General features: G+C 52.2%; 1 protein-coding gene across 1 annotated transcript in view; it reads right to left on the bottom strand.

The window, feature by feature from the left end:
• Positions 1-16,119, bottom strand: part of RAB11FIP4 (RAB11 family interacting protein 4) — a 120,752-nt gene that overhangs the window by 61,642 nt on the left and 42,991 nt on the right. The window contains exon 3 of the mRNA XM_003996530.6: positions 14,815-14,903. Within this exon, the coding sequence (XP_003996579.1) occupies positions 14,815-14,903 (89 nt within the window). The remainder of the gene's footprint in view (positions 1-14,814; positions 14,904-16,119) is intronic.

The following is a 16,119-nucleotide window of genomic DNA, read 5'->3' as shown; positions in this document are numbered from 1 at the left end:
TATTCTAAGATGATGAGCAGTACGAAATTAACCAGCCGTGGGGGGCGCCTGGTGGCTCAGTTGTTTAAGCGCCTGACTTCAGTTCAGGTCATGATCTTGCAGTTCATGAGTTCGAGCCCTGCATCAGGCTCTGTGCTGACAGCTCAGAGCTGGAGCCTGCTTCTGATTCTGTGTTTTCCCTCTCTCTTTGCTCCTCTCCCACTTGCCCTCTGTCTCAAAAATAAAATAGAAAAAAACATTTTAAAAAAAGGAAAAAAGAAATAAAAAAAGAAATTAACCAGCCCTTGGTCTGAGCATCAGGATGGCATTTGCTGATGGTGGGGGGGGAGCCGTTGGGGCGGAGAGAGCGGAGCAGGCACAAGGGGTTTAGTGTCAGACCTGACTGCATACAGGAGTCTGGAGCCAAAGGCAAAGACAGTGGGGCCATACCGCTGGGAGCTGGCGGGTAACCTTGCATTTAGAGCCCCGGGACCAGGAGTGGGTGTAGGTGAGCACGAGCAGAGGGCTGAGGACCCAGACCTGGGACCACCACCACCTAACTGGAGCCAGAGGGCGTGAAGCCTGCAAAGGTGACTGAGGAGGAACAGACGGATAGGTAGGAGGGAGCCCGTGGAGCGAAGGGGAGAAGTCTCGAGAAGGGAGAGGTCGTCCGGACCAGGTCCTGCTGAGAGTTCCCATAAAACGAGAATGAGAACCCACCCTCGGACTGGACAAGGCAGAAACCCTGGTGACCATGAAAAGAGGGGCCAAGACAGGGTTGAGAGGGGGAGCAGAAACAGAGATGAGAAAGTGGGTGCAGAGAGCTTTGAGGAAAGGGGTGATGGGCTCAGGTGGGCATCATGATATTACATCCGCTGCACGCAAGTGGCAACACCAGGGCTGGGGCCGCGGGCGCTCGTCCTCTGGCATCCAAGAGGGCCTGGGACCCAGGGCTCAGGCAGAGGAGCGCTCTTTGTCAGAGCAGGGTCACGTCACCCACCATCCCAGGAGGGCACCGTGCGTGGGTGCAGTTGGTGCCTTTGGGAGAGGGGAGGGAAGGGAAGGAGATGTCACCTGTGTTCTCCAGAATTCCCCTCAGGGATCGGAGCCACACTTGAGAAGACAATCAAAGCTACCCCTTACCGGGGCACCCGGGTGGCTCAGTTGGTTAAGCGTCCGAGTCTTGGTTTCGGCTCAGGTCAGGGGCTCGTGGGTTCATGAGTTTGAGCCCCACGTTGGGCTCTGCTCTGGCAGTGTGGAGCCTGCTAGGGATTCTCTCTCTCTCCCTTGCGCTCTGCTCCCCCCTCCCCCACTCACTCTGTCTCTGTCTCTGTCTCTCTCTCTTTCTCTCTAAATAAACTGAAAAAAAAAAAAAACAAAAACAACCCTACCACTTACTGAGGGCCTCGTTTACGTCAGGACCCTTAGCAACATGATTTCATGTGTGAGTGAGGCATGACCCCTTTGATGTTACACCTGTGGGCATGAAGAAGCCTCAGAGACATGAAGCGACTTGCCCAAGGACACACAGAGAAAGTGGGCAAGTGGAATGCGCGTTCAGCCCTCCTGACTCAACCCTGAGCTTGTCCCGGGGTTCAGAGCAGCCCGGGCGAGGATTAGCCGTGCCTGGTAAGGATCTGGCCTAAAGGGCTCCTGCAAGGTAGGGCAGCCCCCAGTCAAAAGGGGATTGAACCAAGCCTCCTTGAGGCCAGCCGTGGGAAGAGGTGAAATCATGTCGTCCACAGATTCCTGCCCGGGGAGCCCCTCCCTGGCCCCAGCCACCCAGGGTCGAATTTCCCTGTTTCTCTCCCTCCCCAGCCAAGGCCAGTTTTGTTACGAAAATGGACATCGCTTTTATTGTATTATCATGAAACAGCAATAATAGTGATATCTTATATAAAGTGGCCACCCTCTAGAGGCAGGGGGACCTGAGCTGGTTACAGGAGCAGGACTCAAAAGAGCAACCTGTCAAAGACAACTATTTTAAAACTTCCTTCTTGGGGCGCCTGGGTGGCGCAGCCGGTTGAGCGTCCGATTCTCGGTGTTGGCTCAGGACATGATCTCACGGTTTGTGGGTTTGAGTCCTGCGTCAGGCTCTGCGCTGACAGTGCAGGGTTTGCTTGGGATTCTCTCTTTCTCTGCCCGTCCCCTGCTTGTACTCTCTCTCTCTCTCTCTCTCTCTCTCTCTAAAAATAAATAAAGAAACATAAAAGTCCTCCTTCTTATCTTTCAAACGCATGTGAATGATGCGTTTTAATGTTTGATGAGGTTTCCCCTGATTCTTGCGCTGCAGCTGGGATCCCAGGAAGATGGCGCTCAGGGCCCGTCAGGCCTGGGTGCCTTGAGAGATGCCATGCACAGCGTCCCAGAGGCTCAGGTGTCTTCCCCACGTTAGCCCACGTAGTCCCCAGGAGGCCCATGCAGTTCTCCCACCGGCCCCATTTTATGGTTTTCTCCTGACGTCAGCCCTCCAAGAGAACACGACGCCTACTCTGATGCCCTCATCTCACTGCTGGGGACACCAGCCCAGAGAGGACGGCGATGTGGCCACTGCCATGGAGCAAGGACCCCCGTCTCCTCATGCTGCACTCTGGGGCCAGGTGCCAAGGTTCGTCGTGAGCTGCAGAGACACCCTCGTGGCCCATGGCATGTTCCCACGGCACCAGGGCGGCAGCCTTCTCCCGATTCTGGGGACAGGTGCCTCACGGTGCTCCCCTACTGTCCCCACACCCCACTTGCTGGCTGCTTTACCACTGGGAATACTGAGGCCCGTTGAGTAGGCACCAACAATGGGCACTTTAAATGCATATGGAGCAGAAAAACAAACCCAGTAGAACTCCCCACCCTCCACCCCATTTTATTTTAATGTTTATTTTTGAGACAGAGAGAGAGAGAGAAAGCATGAGCGGGGGAGGGGCAGAGAGAGGGGGACAGAGGATCCAAAGCGGGCTCTGCACTGACAGCAAAGAGCCCGACATGGGGCTCGAACCCACGAGCCGTGAGACCGTGGCCTGAGCCGAAGTTTGACACTTAACCAACTGGGCCATCCAGGCTCCCCTCCACCCCCATTTTAATTTGGATTTAAATTGCACTACCCCAAAGGGCTAGATGATCAATATGGGCAAATACAAACTGAGTGCATTCTCTGGAACAACTGGCTTGAACTCATCAAAAATGTCAATGTCATTAAGGGTGCAAAAAAAAAAAAAAAAAAAGGCTGGTGAGCTATTCTAGATGAATGGAGACTAAAGGGACATGACAACTAATATAACATGTGATGCTAGATTGCACCTGAGATCAAAAAGGAAAGTTATGGGGCTCCTGGGTGGTGCAGTCGGTTAAGCGTCCGACTTCAGCCAGGTCACGATCTCGCGGTCCGTGAGTTCGAGCCCCGCGTCGGGCTCTGGGCTGATGGCTCAGAGCCTGGAGCCTGTTTCCGATTCTGTGTCTCCCTCTCTCTCTGCCCCCTCCCCCATTCATGCTCTGTCTCTCTCTGTCCCAAAAATAAATAAAAAAGTTGAAAAGAAGAAGAAAAAGAGAAAAAAAAATTAAAACAAAAAAAAAAAACCAAAAAGGAAAGTTATGGGGCGCCTGGGTGGCTCAATCGGTTAAGCGTCCGACTTTGGCTCAGGTCATGATCTCACAGTTCGTGGTTCAAGCCCCGCATCGGGCTCTGTGCTGACGGCTCAGAGCCCGGAACCTGCTTCAGATTCTGTGTCTCCCTCTCTCTCTGCCCCTCATCCGCTCACACTCTGTCTCTCAAAAATGGATAAACATTAAAAAATTTTAAATTAAAAAAAGTTCCAAAAATATTGGGAAAACTTGAATATAGAATTTATATTAAATAATATATCGCCTCCGTGTTCAACTCCTCACAAGTGAGAACCGTATTGTGGTTATGTCAGAGGACATCGTTGCTCTTAGGAATATGGTCAAGTATTTAGGGATGAAGTGTCATAAGGCCTGCAACTAACTTTTTTTTTTTTTAAGTAGGCTTGGTGCCTGGCACAGAGCCCAACATGGAGCCCAACACAGGGCTTGAACTCATGACCCTGAGATTAAGTCCTGAGCTGAGACCGAGAGTCAGACACTTAACCGACTGAGCCACCCGGGCTCCCCTGCCATGAACTTTCAGATGGTCCACCAACAAATAAATAAAGGATATACAGGCACAGAAAAATATAGCGAAAAATATACAGAAAAAGCAAGCGTCGGGAGCTGGATAAATGGGTATTCAATTGCACGACTCTTACGTCTTTCCTGGAGTTGACAACTTTCAAGGTAAAACGTTGGAGGAAAAGTAAATTTGTAGCTTCTGTAGCGGGAGCCTGAGCTCTCAGAAGGTTTCTACCTTGGGCCGCAGGTGAGGAACGTCTAATACGATTCCTGTTTCGGCTCCGACACAGGGAACACCCCGGCCTGGCTGACCCAGAGGCCCCACGGGCCCTTGCAGGGCCTCTCTCTGGAAAAGCAGTGTCATGGCTCACTGGACCCCAAGAATGCTCCCTCCCTGCGCCTGAGCATCGGGCAGCCCGGTTCTACGGAGGGCGGCCACCTGGGAGCAGGGCCCTGCAATCCCACACCAGTCAAAGGGCAGCCGGTATTTCTTGAACCCACATGCTGCTCCAGTGTCCATTGTCACAGTATGAACCAGCATGTTACAGGGTCACGGCTTCATGGAATCGTCTGGGAGCTTTTATTTTTTTATTTTTATTTTTTAACGTTTATTTATTCGAGACGGAGAGACAGAGAGAGAGGGACAAAGAATCTGAAGCAGGCTCCAGGCTCCGAGCTGTCAGCACTGAGCCTGACACGGGGCTCGAACTCACGAGCCACAAGATCATGACCCAAGCCAAAGTTGGACAACTGAGCCACCCAGGTGCCCCCTGAGGAGCTTTTAAAAAGGCAAGACCCTAGAGATTCTGGGTTGACAGGTCTGAGGGACAGCCTGGGTATCCAGAATCTTAAAAGCTCCCAGGCAATTAAAATACGTGGCAAAGTTCGAGGACTCCCGGTGTAGACATTTACTTTTCAGCTTTGGGTGTGCGTTAGAATTACTTGGGGAACTTTTTTTTGTTAACGTTTATTTTTTTTTGAGAGAGAGAAAGCGCACAAGCGAGGAGGGAAGGAACAGAGAGAGGGAGAGAGAGAATCTTGAGCAGGCTATGCACCATCAGCACAGAGCCCGACACGGGGCTCGAACCCATGAACCGTGAGATCATGACCTGAGCCGAAATCAAGAGTCAGATGCTTAATCGACTGAGCCTCCCAGACGCTACTTGGGGAACTTTTAAAAATAAACAAGAGGACCCCTCCTCAGGTGAATTAAGTCAGAATCTCCGGGAGGTGGGGGCCTAGGCATCAGTATCTTTTGAAAGCGCCCGACACGGATCCAATGTGTAGCCGGGGTTGAGAACCCCTAGTTTGGACTGGGCTGCTTCCGAGAACTAACATCGGTCCTTACGTGATTGTGCGCGTTTGTGTTTTCCCACAATTACCTGTGTCAAAAATTTACTTAACTCGTTCATGAGGGACCCAGCATGTTGGGGCAGCCAGCCGCTTTCAAGGAGAACGGGCGAGATCCAGGTGTGCATAGTCAGTGAAAGAAATAATGCTGACAGTAAACCGCAAAGTCAGATGCAAAATTGGTTAATATCTTACAGGGTAATAAACAAAACCCTTTCAAGATGAGATGTAAGTGGCCACGCTGCAAAGTTTGCTCAGGGGCTAACTCCGTGAGTCCAGGTTCTGAAGGTGAGCGTGAACTTGATCAGTAAGGGGCGGCGGGTGGGGGGGTGTGGAGCAGGAAGCAGGTGGAACGCACGACTGCCCGGAGAAGCCAGTGCTGGTGGCTGGCTCAGCCCAGCCTTCTTAGGGCAGGGACGGTTGGGGACAGAAGGTGGGGGACAGGCCATCCAGGGCAGACCAGGACGGGGCGTGGGGGACAAATGAAAGGCCCGTCAGCATCTGCTCGGCTTCTGCCCCAGCCACTTCCATTTTCATCAGAGTTCAGTTATTCCCCCGAGATGCGACCCAAAGATCTTTCATTCTGACACAAACTAGGAGGCTTGGGACAAGAGGATTATTCTTTCCTTCAGGAGGAGGGAGGTATCGAACATAGAGAAATACTGTGGCCATATTCAGCAGAAAGGACGAAGCCGGGCCCCTCGCTGAGCCCGCTGAGTTAGACACCCTCTCGCCTCACCAGTCATCGGCACACAGGATACCACCACCCACACCCCCCAGCAGCACAGCTGAATCACAGCGCCGTTTGTCAGAAAAAGCGTTTTTAGACTCTAAAAGCGCCATTGTCACAAGTGGTTTTAGGAACACTCGCTCTAGGAGGGATGAAGTTAGGCAACAATATGCGTGGACCTGCAGGCCATAAGCTCCCTGGGCCAGTTCCAGACAGAAGCACAGGGCAGATTGTTAAAAGCTGTCCTGGCAAGATGGTGGGTGGAGGGGGGGGGGGGGTGGGGGTTGGGCAGAGCTCCTTCTGAATATGAGCAGAAGGGCCAGTTTGGGCCCAGGCCTGGAGCCTGGATGCCCAGCAAACCCCATTTGTTTTGCCATCGGGGAGGGCTGCTGCGTAACCTTGAAAGAGCTTCTGGGTCCCAGGGTGGGGGGTGAGGTGGGCAGGGGGGACGGTGAGGGGCAGAGGAGAAAAAAGGAAAGCGCATCCCTCCCTCACTCTAGACATCAACATTAATTCCATGGATCAAAGCTGTAAATATAAAGACCGAATACACAAAATAAAGATAAGATAGACTAGTTCCACGGTCTTGGGCAGGAAAGCCTTTCTAAGCACCACACCAAAAGCCAAAGCCATAACGGAAGAGATTGATGAGTTGGCTATAAAAGAATTATAAACTTGCTGTCATAAACAAAGTTAAAAACAAATGACAAGCTGAAAAAATATTTGTAATGTATGTCAAAAAATGTAACATACCGGGGGCGCCTGGGTGGCTCAGTCGGTTGAGCATCCGACTCTCGGTTTCAGCTCAGGTCATGGTCTCACGTTTCCTGAGTCCCAGCCCGACATGGGGCTCTAAGCTGACAGCGTGGAGCCTGCTTGGGTTTCTCTCTCCCGCTCTTTCTGCCTCACCCCCCCTTGTCTCTCTCAAAATAAGTAAATAAACTTAAAAGAAAGAAAAAGAGGGGCACCTGGGTGGCTCAGTCGGTTAAGCGTCCGACTTCGGCTCAGGTCACGATCTCATGATTTGTGGGTCTGAGCCCCATATCGGGCTCTGGGCTGACTGCTCAGAGCCTGGATTCTATTTCCGATTCTGTGTCTCCCTCTCTCTCTGTCCCTCCCCTGCTTGCTCTCTCTCTCTCTCTCTCTCTCTCTCTCTCTCTCTTTCAAATAAATAAATAAATAAACATTAAAAAAATAGAAAAAGAAAAAGAAAAGAAAATTTAATATTTCTAGTTTTTCTAAATCAATGAATATTAATACATCCAAAGAAACTAGGGTGAAGAATGTGGGCAGGCAGTTAATGAGCAAAGGACTCCTAATGACCAATAAATGTAATTTAAGAAGTTCAACCATATTTCATTTTATTTATTTTTTAAGCAATCACTATGTTCATTGCAGGGTTTGCGATCCTGAGATCAAGAGTCACATGTTCTACTGACTGAGCCAGGCAGGCGCCCCAAGTTCAACCATATTTAATTCAAAAGAGCAATCCTAATTTTTTTCAGCCTCTCAAATTAAAAAGATTTGAGAAATCCTTTTTTTTATTAAAAAAAATTTTTTTTAATGTTTATTTATTTTTGAGACAGAGAGAGACAGAGCATGAACGGGGGAGGGGCAGAGAGAGGGGGAGACACAGAATCGGAAACAGGCTCCAGGCTCCGAGCCATCAGCCCAGAGCCCGACGCGGGGCTCGAACTCGCGGACCGCGAGATCGTGACCTGAGCTGAAGTCGGACGCTTAACCGACTGAGCCACCCAGGTGCCCCTAGAAATCCTTTAACACCCCGTACCAAAAGGGTACAATCCTGATGGGAGAGTAAATGAGACATCTTCTGGAAAGGAGTTTGGCGGTTGTATTAGAAATTTTAAGATGTGCATCCTTTTGATAAGATAGTTTCCGCTTAGCAGGATTTATCCAAAAGGTTGGCAAACTTTTTCTGTAAAGGGCAGATAGGAAATAGTGTAGGCTTTGCGGTAGCCACCCAACTCTGCCACTGTAATGTGAAAGCATCCACAGGCAAGAGGTGAGCAAACAGGGATGAATGTGTTCCAATAAAACTTTATTTATAAAAACAGGCGGCTACGTTTGGCCCATAGGAACTGTAGGATGGCAACCTCAGACTTACTCTCAAGCAATGATTGCTGTCATGGGGAACCACTTAGCTACAAGAATGATGGTTACACTGCTTTTGTTAACCCCCCAAATTCCATTAATATACATGTACATATATGCTAAGAATGAGGAACTGGTTAAAAAAAAACGTGGTTATCTTCTTGTGACGAAATAATAAGTTGCTATTTAAATTTATACAGAGTCGGGGCACCTGGGTGGCTCCGTCTGTTAAGCATCCAACTTCAGCTCAGGTCATGATCTCACGGTTCATGGATTTGAGCCCCGTGTCGGGCTCTGTGCTGACAGCTCGGAGCCTGGTGCTTGCTTCAGATTCTGTGTCTCGCATTCTTTCTGTCCCTCCCCCACTTGGGCTTGTGGGCTCCTCTCTCTCTCTCTCTCAAAAATAAATAAACATTTAAAAAATTAAAAAAAATAAATTTATGCAGGAAAGTCATATAGCTACATGAGTATATCGAGTGAAGGTTAGAAAATAGCATATAAGTGAGATACTAGAGCTAATAAGGGGGTTTACTAAGGTTGTCATGACAAGATCAACACCCCAAGTCAAAAGCTATCCTATACAACAGACATAACCAATTAGGAAATATCGCAGCAAAAGGATTCTACACATAACAGCAATAGGGACTCGAAAATATAGTCACCCTACGAAGAAACACACAGAATCTATTTGAGAAATAAACTATTCTGGGGGCGCCTGGGTGGCACAGTCAGTTAAGCGTCCGACTTCAGCCAGGTCACGATCTCGAGGTCCGGGAGTTCGAGCCCCGTGTCGGGCTCTGGGCTGATGGCTCAGAGCCTGGAGCCTGTTTCCGATTCTGTGTCTCCCTCTCTCTCTGCCCCTCCCCCGTTCATGCTCTGTCTCTCTCTGTCCCAAAAATAAATAAACGTTGAAAAACAAACAAACAAACAAACAAACAAACAAACAAAAAACTATTCTGAAGTCCTGGCGTAAAAGAAAGCCGGAATAAATGAAGAGATATATTATGTTCCTGGATGAGAGAATTCAATATTGTAAAGAAGCCAATTCCCTTCATGTGATGTATAAATTTCAAACAAAATCTCTAGCAGGATTTTTAACAGGTTTTGGCAAAAAAGAATATTCTCAAAGAGAAAATACGTGAGCATAACAAAAAAATGTTTTTAAATAAAGAAGGATGAAGGAGACTGCCTCTATAGATATCAAACTATAAAGCGAGAGTAGCTGAACTGGTTTTGGCTTAGAAATAGATAGACAAATAGATCAATATAACAGACCAGAGTCCAGAAGGAAATCCGTGTTTATAAGGAAATTTAGCATACGAGAAAGGGGTGAAATTTCAAATGAGTGGGGAAAGAGAGATTATCCGATAGTAGGAGCTCGAACAGCTGGCAACATTTTGAAAATAATGATGCCGGATGACTATACCCTTATCAAAAGCAAAAATAGTCTGCAGGTGGATCAAAGAGCTAAGCAGAAACACATTTTGTCTAAAAGTATCGGAAAAAAAATATATAGGGGGATACGTTTATAGCCTTGAGATAAAGAAGGCATAACATGTGAATGGCATAAAAGGACTGGTAATGATCACGTAGGAATTTTAAAATTCTGTGCAATAAAAGACACCAAACCCAAGATTAAAGTACAAGCAAAATGCATAAAGATTGACAGAATATATTTAGATGTCTTATAAATCAATAAGGGAAAGACAAACAACCCAAAGGAAAATGAGCAAAGACTATGAACAGGTGACTCCCCAAAGAAGAAATCCAAAGGGCCAGTGAGCAGGACACATGGTCTACCTCACTAGTAAATAAATGGCAATGCAAAGAAAGCAAGGGAAGGGAGGAGTGGAGGGGAGACTGGCAGGTAGGTGGAGACCTTCCAGGGTTGGCAAAGGGGTGAGGAAATGGACACTCTCACATGCGGTCAGATGATACATCACTAGTGCCTTTTTAGAAAAAAAATTTGGACGCATTTCTTAAAAAAATAAATAAATGTTGGTGCCTGGCTGGCTTAGTCAGTAGAACAAAGGGGTTCTTGATCTTGGGGTGGTTAGTTTGAGCCCCATGTTGGGGGTAGAGCCTATTTAAAGAGAGAGAGAGAGAAAGAGAGAGAGAGGGCGAAAGTGCCATTTAGCCAAAAAATAAAAAATAAATAGGGTCTGCACACTCTTTGATACAGCAATTCCATTTTTAGATTTCTAATCCTAGAAATACTTACAGAACATTCTATGCAGCATGAATACGGGTGTGCTGGATATGGAGACAGGGTCAGCTTGAGTCCTGTCACCACAGGGTGAAAATGGTGTCACTATGGAGGGGACTTGGAGCCACCCTGGAGGCTGAGGTTAAGGCCCAGGGCCTCAACGAAGTTCAGGGCAGGTCCTCCTCCAGGCTGGGGCAGAGGGAACCAGGGGAGGCTTCCTGGAGGAAGCGTAAGTCTTAATGCTGAACGGAAGTTAGCCCAGGGACAGCGGGTGGGAGGACATCCCTGGAGAAAGACAAAACTTATACAAAGTCTGGGACGCAAGAGAGAACTCAGCCTTTTCATAGAATGAAGAAGAGTCGAGTGTCACCGATTTCGGGGTGGCGAGGCTGGAGAAGGAGGTGGGAGTTGGTTTTATCCCTTCGGTGATGAGGGGTCCCAGAAGGGAGTGAGAGAGCAGCCCCTTAGGGAAGATCCTGAGGCACCGGGCTAAGGGTCTAGAAAGGCTGGGGATGGTGAAGAGAGCTGCAGGCAGCAGGGGGAGAAGGACAAGGCAGCAAGTGGGGATCAGGGGACTCGAGGCCGGCTGGATGTGGGGGCGGCAGCAATGATTTTCCGGCCTGGGGACTGGCTGGCTGGTGACATCATTCACTGAGATGACAGTTTCACAGAAGCAGGCAGCTTGATGCCCTATTCATTTTATGGGGTTCCCTATTAATTGGCCCACGAAGGAGAATGACCAAGGGCCCCGGATCTCACAGCATTTGTGGGGTCAGCTTCCACGGCACCACCCCCTTGCCTCTCGGGCCCGCAGTGGGGCTCTCCACACCTGCCCATGCCCTCTCCCCACGGAGACCCCTGTGCTATATAGATGGAGGGCTGTAAAGAAAAGAGGACAAGGGCCAGCCCACTGAGCGGGCCAGCCTTGGGAGGGATTCCCAGGGTGCTTCCTAAGACCCTAGCCCAGGGACACTCATCCATGGACACCAGGGACACCCAGCATCCCCTGACCAAATTCACATCCCCCTGCCCCGGGAAACTCGCTCAACCGTTGGGTTTACTAAGGCCTCAGGGACGCTTTTGGATGCCCCAGTGTCGCAGGCTCTGAGGACACAGTTAGGGTGACATTCGGTAAGTTCCAGAACTGATGCAGCACAGGTGGCACCCACCCAGGAGGGACTCACATGGCCCAGAAGTCAGCACAGCAGGCTGGGAGCCATGGCGGTGACAGCCAGTGGCCAGAGTTTCATGTGCGGGGTGCCTATGGCCACCAGCAACACTAAAGTGTCTCACCATTTTAACGATGGCCCTCATCAAGTGGTGATGTCAGAGGTCCCCACCCCAGGGTGTCCCATCAGCGTGTCATCCCTACGTGGTCCCCAAACCACCCTTACGCTTTCGTCTCCGGCAGCACTTTGGAAGCCTGAGTGACCAGGCCGTTGTCAGTCTCAAGCTGACCCCTAGGGGACAGCTGGGACACAGCAGGGTGCTGAGGGCCTGGTCCACGGGATTAAGACCTGCCCAGGCTGGCGCCCTCTGCTCCCCCGACCTGAGGAGCTGTGGGCCTTTAGCCGAAGGGAGCCCAGAGCCGCACATTAGAGGAGGCTGAGCCAGGAAGTGGATTCATTCACATCACGGGGACCCGGGGCCTCCGGGCCTTCACAGCCTGTCCCTGCAGGAGCCCACAGGCCCAGCAGGCTGGACTTTGACCTGTTCCCCCCTGCCTCCCACCTCCCAGCACTCAGGAGTCCATGGTAAGGAACAGACCCTGGGTCAACCGAGGTGCCCCACTGGATGCTCCAGAACAAGGCTGAGCAGTGTGTGCAGTGATCAGTCTCCGCCTCCCCAGGGTCCCGCCGAACCGAGCCACCCGAAAGAGCCAGACCCACAGGCAGGGCATGAAGCGATCCCCCCGGAGGGGCTTAAACACAGGGGAATAAAAACACATATGCAGGCAAGGTCCTGAGAGAGAGAAAATGAGGGGTACTGGGGCTGCTGGGGTTCGACTGGCATGTGCTTCTCGCTTTTCTCTAACCTCTTTTTATTCTGGAAAATAGTGTTGTTTAAAAGCAGAGCATCCTCCTGGAGCCCAGGGCTTCCGTGTCTGTTTCCCACCTTTTCTTCCGGAAGCGTAGACGGCCACGCATGGGGGCCAGGCGAGCAGCCCGTGGCTGTGGGGATAGGGCCCGCCGGGCGACCCTGGTGGGGAGCCTGGCCGCGGCTACCCCCTGCCCCCCAGCTCCTCGTGGGCAGGCTTCCATTTTGACAGGCTACCGAAACACCAGCGTCCGAGGGTAAAGCTGATGAGCACCACTTTCTCGTGCTGACCTCCACGACGCGGCACGGGAGGAAGGCAGCTCTCGTGTACTCGCTAATAAGAAAATTCGTATTTCCTCAGGTCCTTTAGACCGGCGTGCCCAGCCCTGTTTACAGCTGAGGAAACTGAGGTGCAGAGGGATTGAGAGCGGCTTGTCCGGTGTGCATATCCAGTCAGTGGCCCAAGTGGGGTGTGGACCCAGTCCTGGGTGACCCCACAGCCTTCCTCCTCACCTTGCTTCCTGCTCAGCTCTCCACGAGGGGTCTGCCCCAAAACCCTGGGGATGCTCCATGTTTGTCCCACATGGGGAGTCCTCTGCCCTGATCCTGGCCCACATCCCATTAGCTGGGCTCAAATACATATTCACCCCACATCCACTGGGCCTGTCAAGGCAGGCCTGGAGCCCAGCTCTCTGCACTCATCCCTGGGGGGCCCTCATTTTGGGCACAGCACCCTAGAGGCCAGCCACCTGGCTTCCATGTTGGGGGCCCCGGCCCCGCACCCCGTGCCTGGCTCTGGCTTCTGCCACCTTTGAGCGTTGGCTTCTCCAATATCATTCTGCTGGCCTCCCTCAGCAATACAGCCCTCTGTGTGGACTCCCGCTCATCCAGTCCCCATCCTGACCCCACCACCCGGCCTAAGTGACCTCTGGGGTCCTGGATCTCCTTCAGCTCTGGAAAATACTTCTGTTTGGGGGAGTTCACCAACCAGAGGCGGAGAGAAGGTATTGGAGCTGGCCTGGATGACAAACCGAGCGAATCATCCTCCAGCCCTGGGGTGTCTCAGCCAGAAGGGCCCCTGGAGCCTGTCAATATACGCATCTTAAACTGTGTCTGTCTGTAGGGTGTAGCCACAAGTGTTTGGAACGAGAGTTCCGAAGCTTTCTAACAAACACACCGCTGGGCACGGATAAAGGAAAACAGCCATGAGGGCTGTGGCGTGTGCCCCACCTCGGGCACAGAGTTCCTCAGGCCCTCAGGACTTCCTGAGTGGCGGGAGTGCCTTTAGTCACGCATAGGGAACCCCTTCCCGACACGGCTGCGTTCCTGCCGAGGAGGTGACACCGGGGGCCCCTAGAGAGCCTCGGGATGGGTCTGGCCACCAGAAAGACCCAAGTGTGATTAGAAGGTGGGAACGCCCGGCTCGCCCATCCCCCCACCCCAGGCTGCACGTCGGGTTTTCGAAGTTCCGAGAGTTTCCGATTGCTGAACGCACACATGTGCGGAGAAGCCGGTGGGTCTGGAGACGGCATGCGATCGCCTCACCGACCCCCGGCCCCCGCCACGCTTTGCCTTTGCACCTGTCCCATTAGGCTCTTCCTGAGTCGTGTCCTTTGTAATAAACTGATAGTCGCCAGTACGGTGTGTCCCTGGGTTCTGTGACTTGTTCCAGTGAATTACTGAACCCGAGGGGGGTTGTGGGGACCCCAGCCAGCACAAGTGCAGGCAGCCTGGGCACCCCATCTGTAGCTGCCCCACGGTGGGGCGGGCTCGTGGGACTGCGTCCGTGACCCTTGGGGTCTGCACTAACTCTGGAACGGAACTGAACCGCTAGACGCCTGCTTGGCGTTGGAGAACTGGCGGACCGAACACCCGGCGGGGCTTGTTGTTTGGGAAAAACCACACAGGGACCAGTTGGCTCCGTGGGTTAAGAGCAGAGGAGAAAAGAAAAACAAAATGCAGTCCTGCCTGGTGTTGACCTCAAGTCTGTCGTTTCCCCTGTCTGACTCAGTTTCTCCCTGGAACCAGAGAGGGGGAGCCAAGTGCTTCGTGAGGACCCCCCAGTCCCTACCCTCTTTGCTGTGGCTCGCAAGGGGCCTGGCTGCTCAGGTTCCAAAAACTATTTCTTGACTTTGAAGCCAAAGTGTCCTCAAAAGGGGAGGCCCTGGGGCGTCCCAGACACCAACAGGGTGGAGCAGAAGCAAAAAGATCATAAAGGCCAAGGCAGCGCCTCGGGAGGCTCCTCCACCCGCTCACGGGAGGCCTCGGGCCTCCCCCTTCTTACCTGCTCTGCACAGTCTGGGATCTCGGGCGTGCAGGGCAGCGTCCCTGCGCTCTCCACGGACAGCACATCTTTCAGCAGCTCCTCGCACCCTGCAGACGGACAGACAGCGCAGGGTCAGAACCTCAGCAGCTTTGCTTCTGATCCACGGGCCTAGGGCAGGAAGGGCTGTGGGGGGGGCAGGTGGCCCAAGCATCCAAGAGCCCAGCTGATCCTTCAAAGGCAGAGATGGCGCGCCAGGCCCCGGAGAGGCTGGTCCCGGGCTCTGCCGGGGGTGCTGAGACGCACTGACCCCAACAGAGAACACACAACAGAGAGACTCCCAAATGCAGAGGGCAGGCCAGGGGCAAAGAGAAATCAAGGAGGCCTCTCTGGAGGAAGGGACACGAGACAGTACTCCCTGCCCGGTTCACAGACACTCCAAATGCACACACTCTCCTGCGGTCGAGGCCTTCGACGGTCCTGTAAACTCCAGGACATCTAGGACAGGGTCACCCTCAGCATGGCTCCGCGTCCTGCAGACTGCGTCACACAGATGGCCTCCCTCCGCGGTTCCTGAGCAAATGCCCCCATATCTTTTCAGACAAAGGAGGTCAAACCCACAAAGCACCTGGCGTGGGCACATGACAGGCCCAGTCAGTGGCGGTCCTACAGTCCTACGCTGCGGAAGGCTTTGTGGGGGCCGCGTGCAGCCCCTCCCAACCTCTCAGCTCACTTCCTGTCAGCCCTCACCTCCAAGGAAGTGATTCCTGCTTCCTTCCCACCCTCCCAGAGCCCCAGGTGCCCCACAGAAAAAGGTTCATCCTGACAGGAAAACATGGCTTCCTTCACAGATGGCAGGAAAGTCTCGCGGGCCTGTGTTCTCTTCAGAGCCAGCAGGGAGGCTTGGACAAGTCTGCCTGCCCGGCGGCCCAAGCCGCTTTCTCCAGACAAGCAGTTTAGTGGTAAGGGTGGCCATGAGTGGCCTCTGATCCCTGGAGGTGCCTCACAATGGCCTTGGAATTGGGAAAAGAGAGGGACTGTATTTTGCTCCTTCAAGGAGGGGAGCGGGGAAGAGAGGAAGAGACTGAGGAGTCCCAAGGAAGAGAGAGGGGACGAAACAAAGAGAACAGGAGAGAAGGAGGAAGATGGGCATCCACTGTGCCCCGGGGTCTGCCCACAGCTGTTCGAGTTTTCAAATTGCAAGTCCTGTGTCCTGGGAAACCGCCCGGGAGCTGGGTCATCCTGGAGGGAGGTGACCCGGAGGAGGACTCAAGGAGGAGAAAGGAAAGCAATCAGAAACCTTTCTCTACAGGACAGATGATGGGC

This window comes from Felis catus, chromosome E1 (assembly GCF_018350175.1).
Source record: "Felis catus isolate Fca126 chromosome E1, F.catus_Fca126_mat1.0, whole genome shotgun sequence".
In the NCBI taxonomy this organism is placed as follows: Eukaryota; Metazoa; Chordata; class Mammalia; order Carnivora; family Felidae; genus Felis; species Felis catus.
This window is presented reverse-complemented; position numbering and strand designations above follow the sequence as displayed.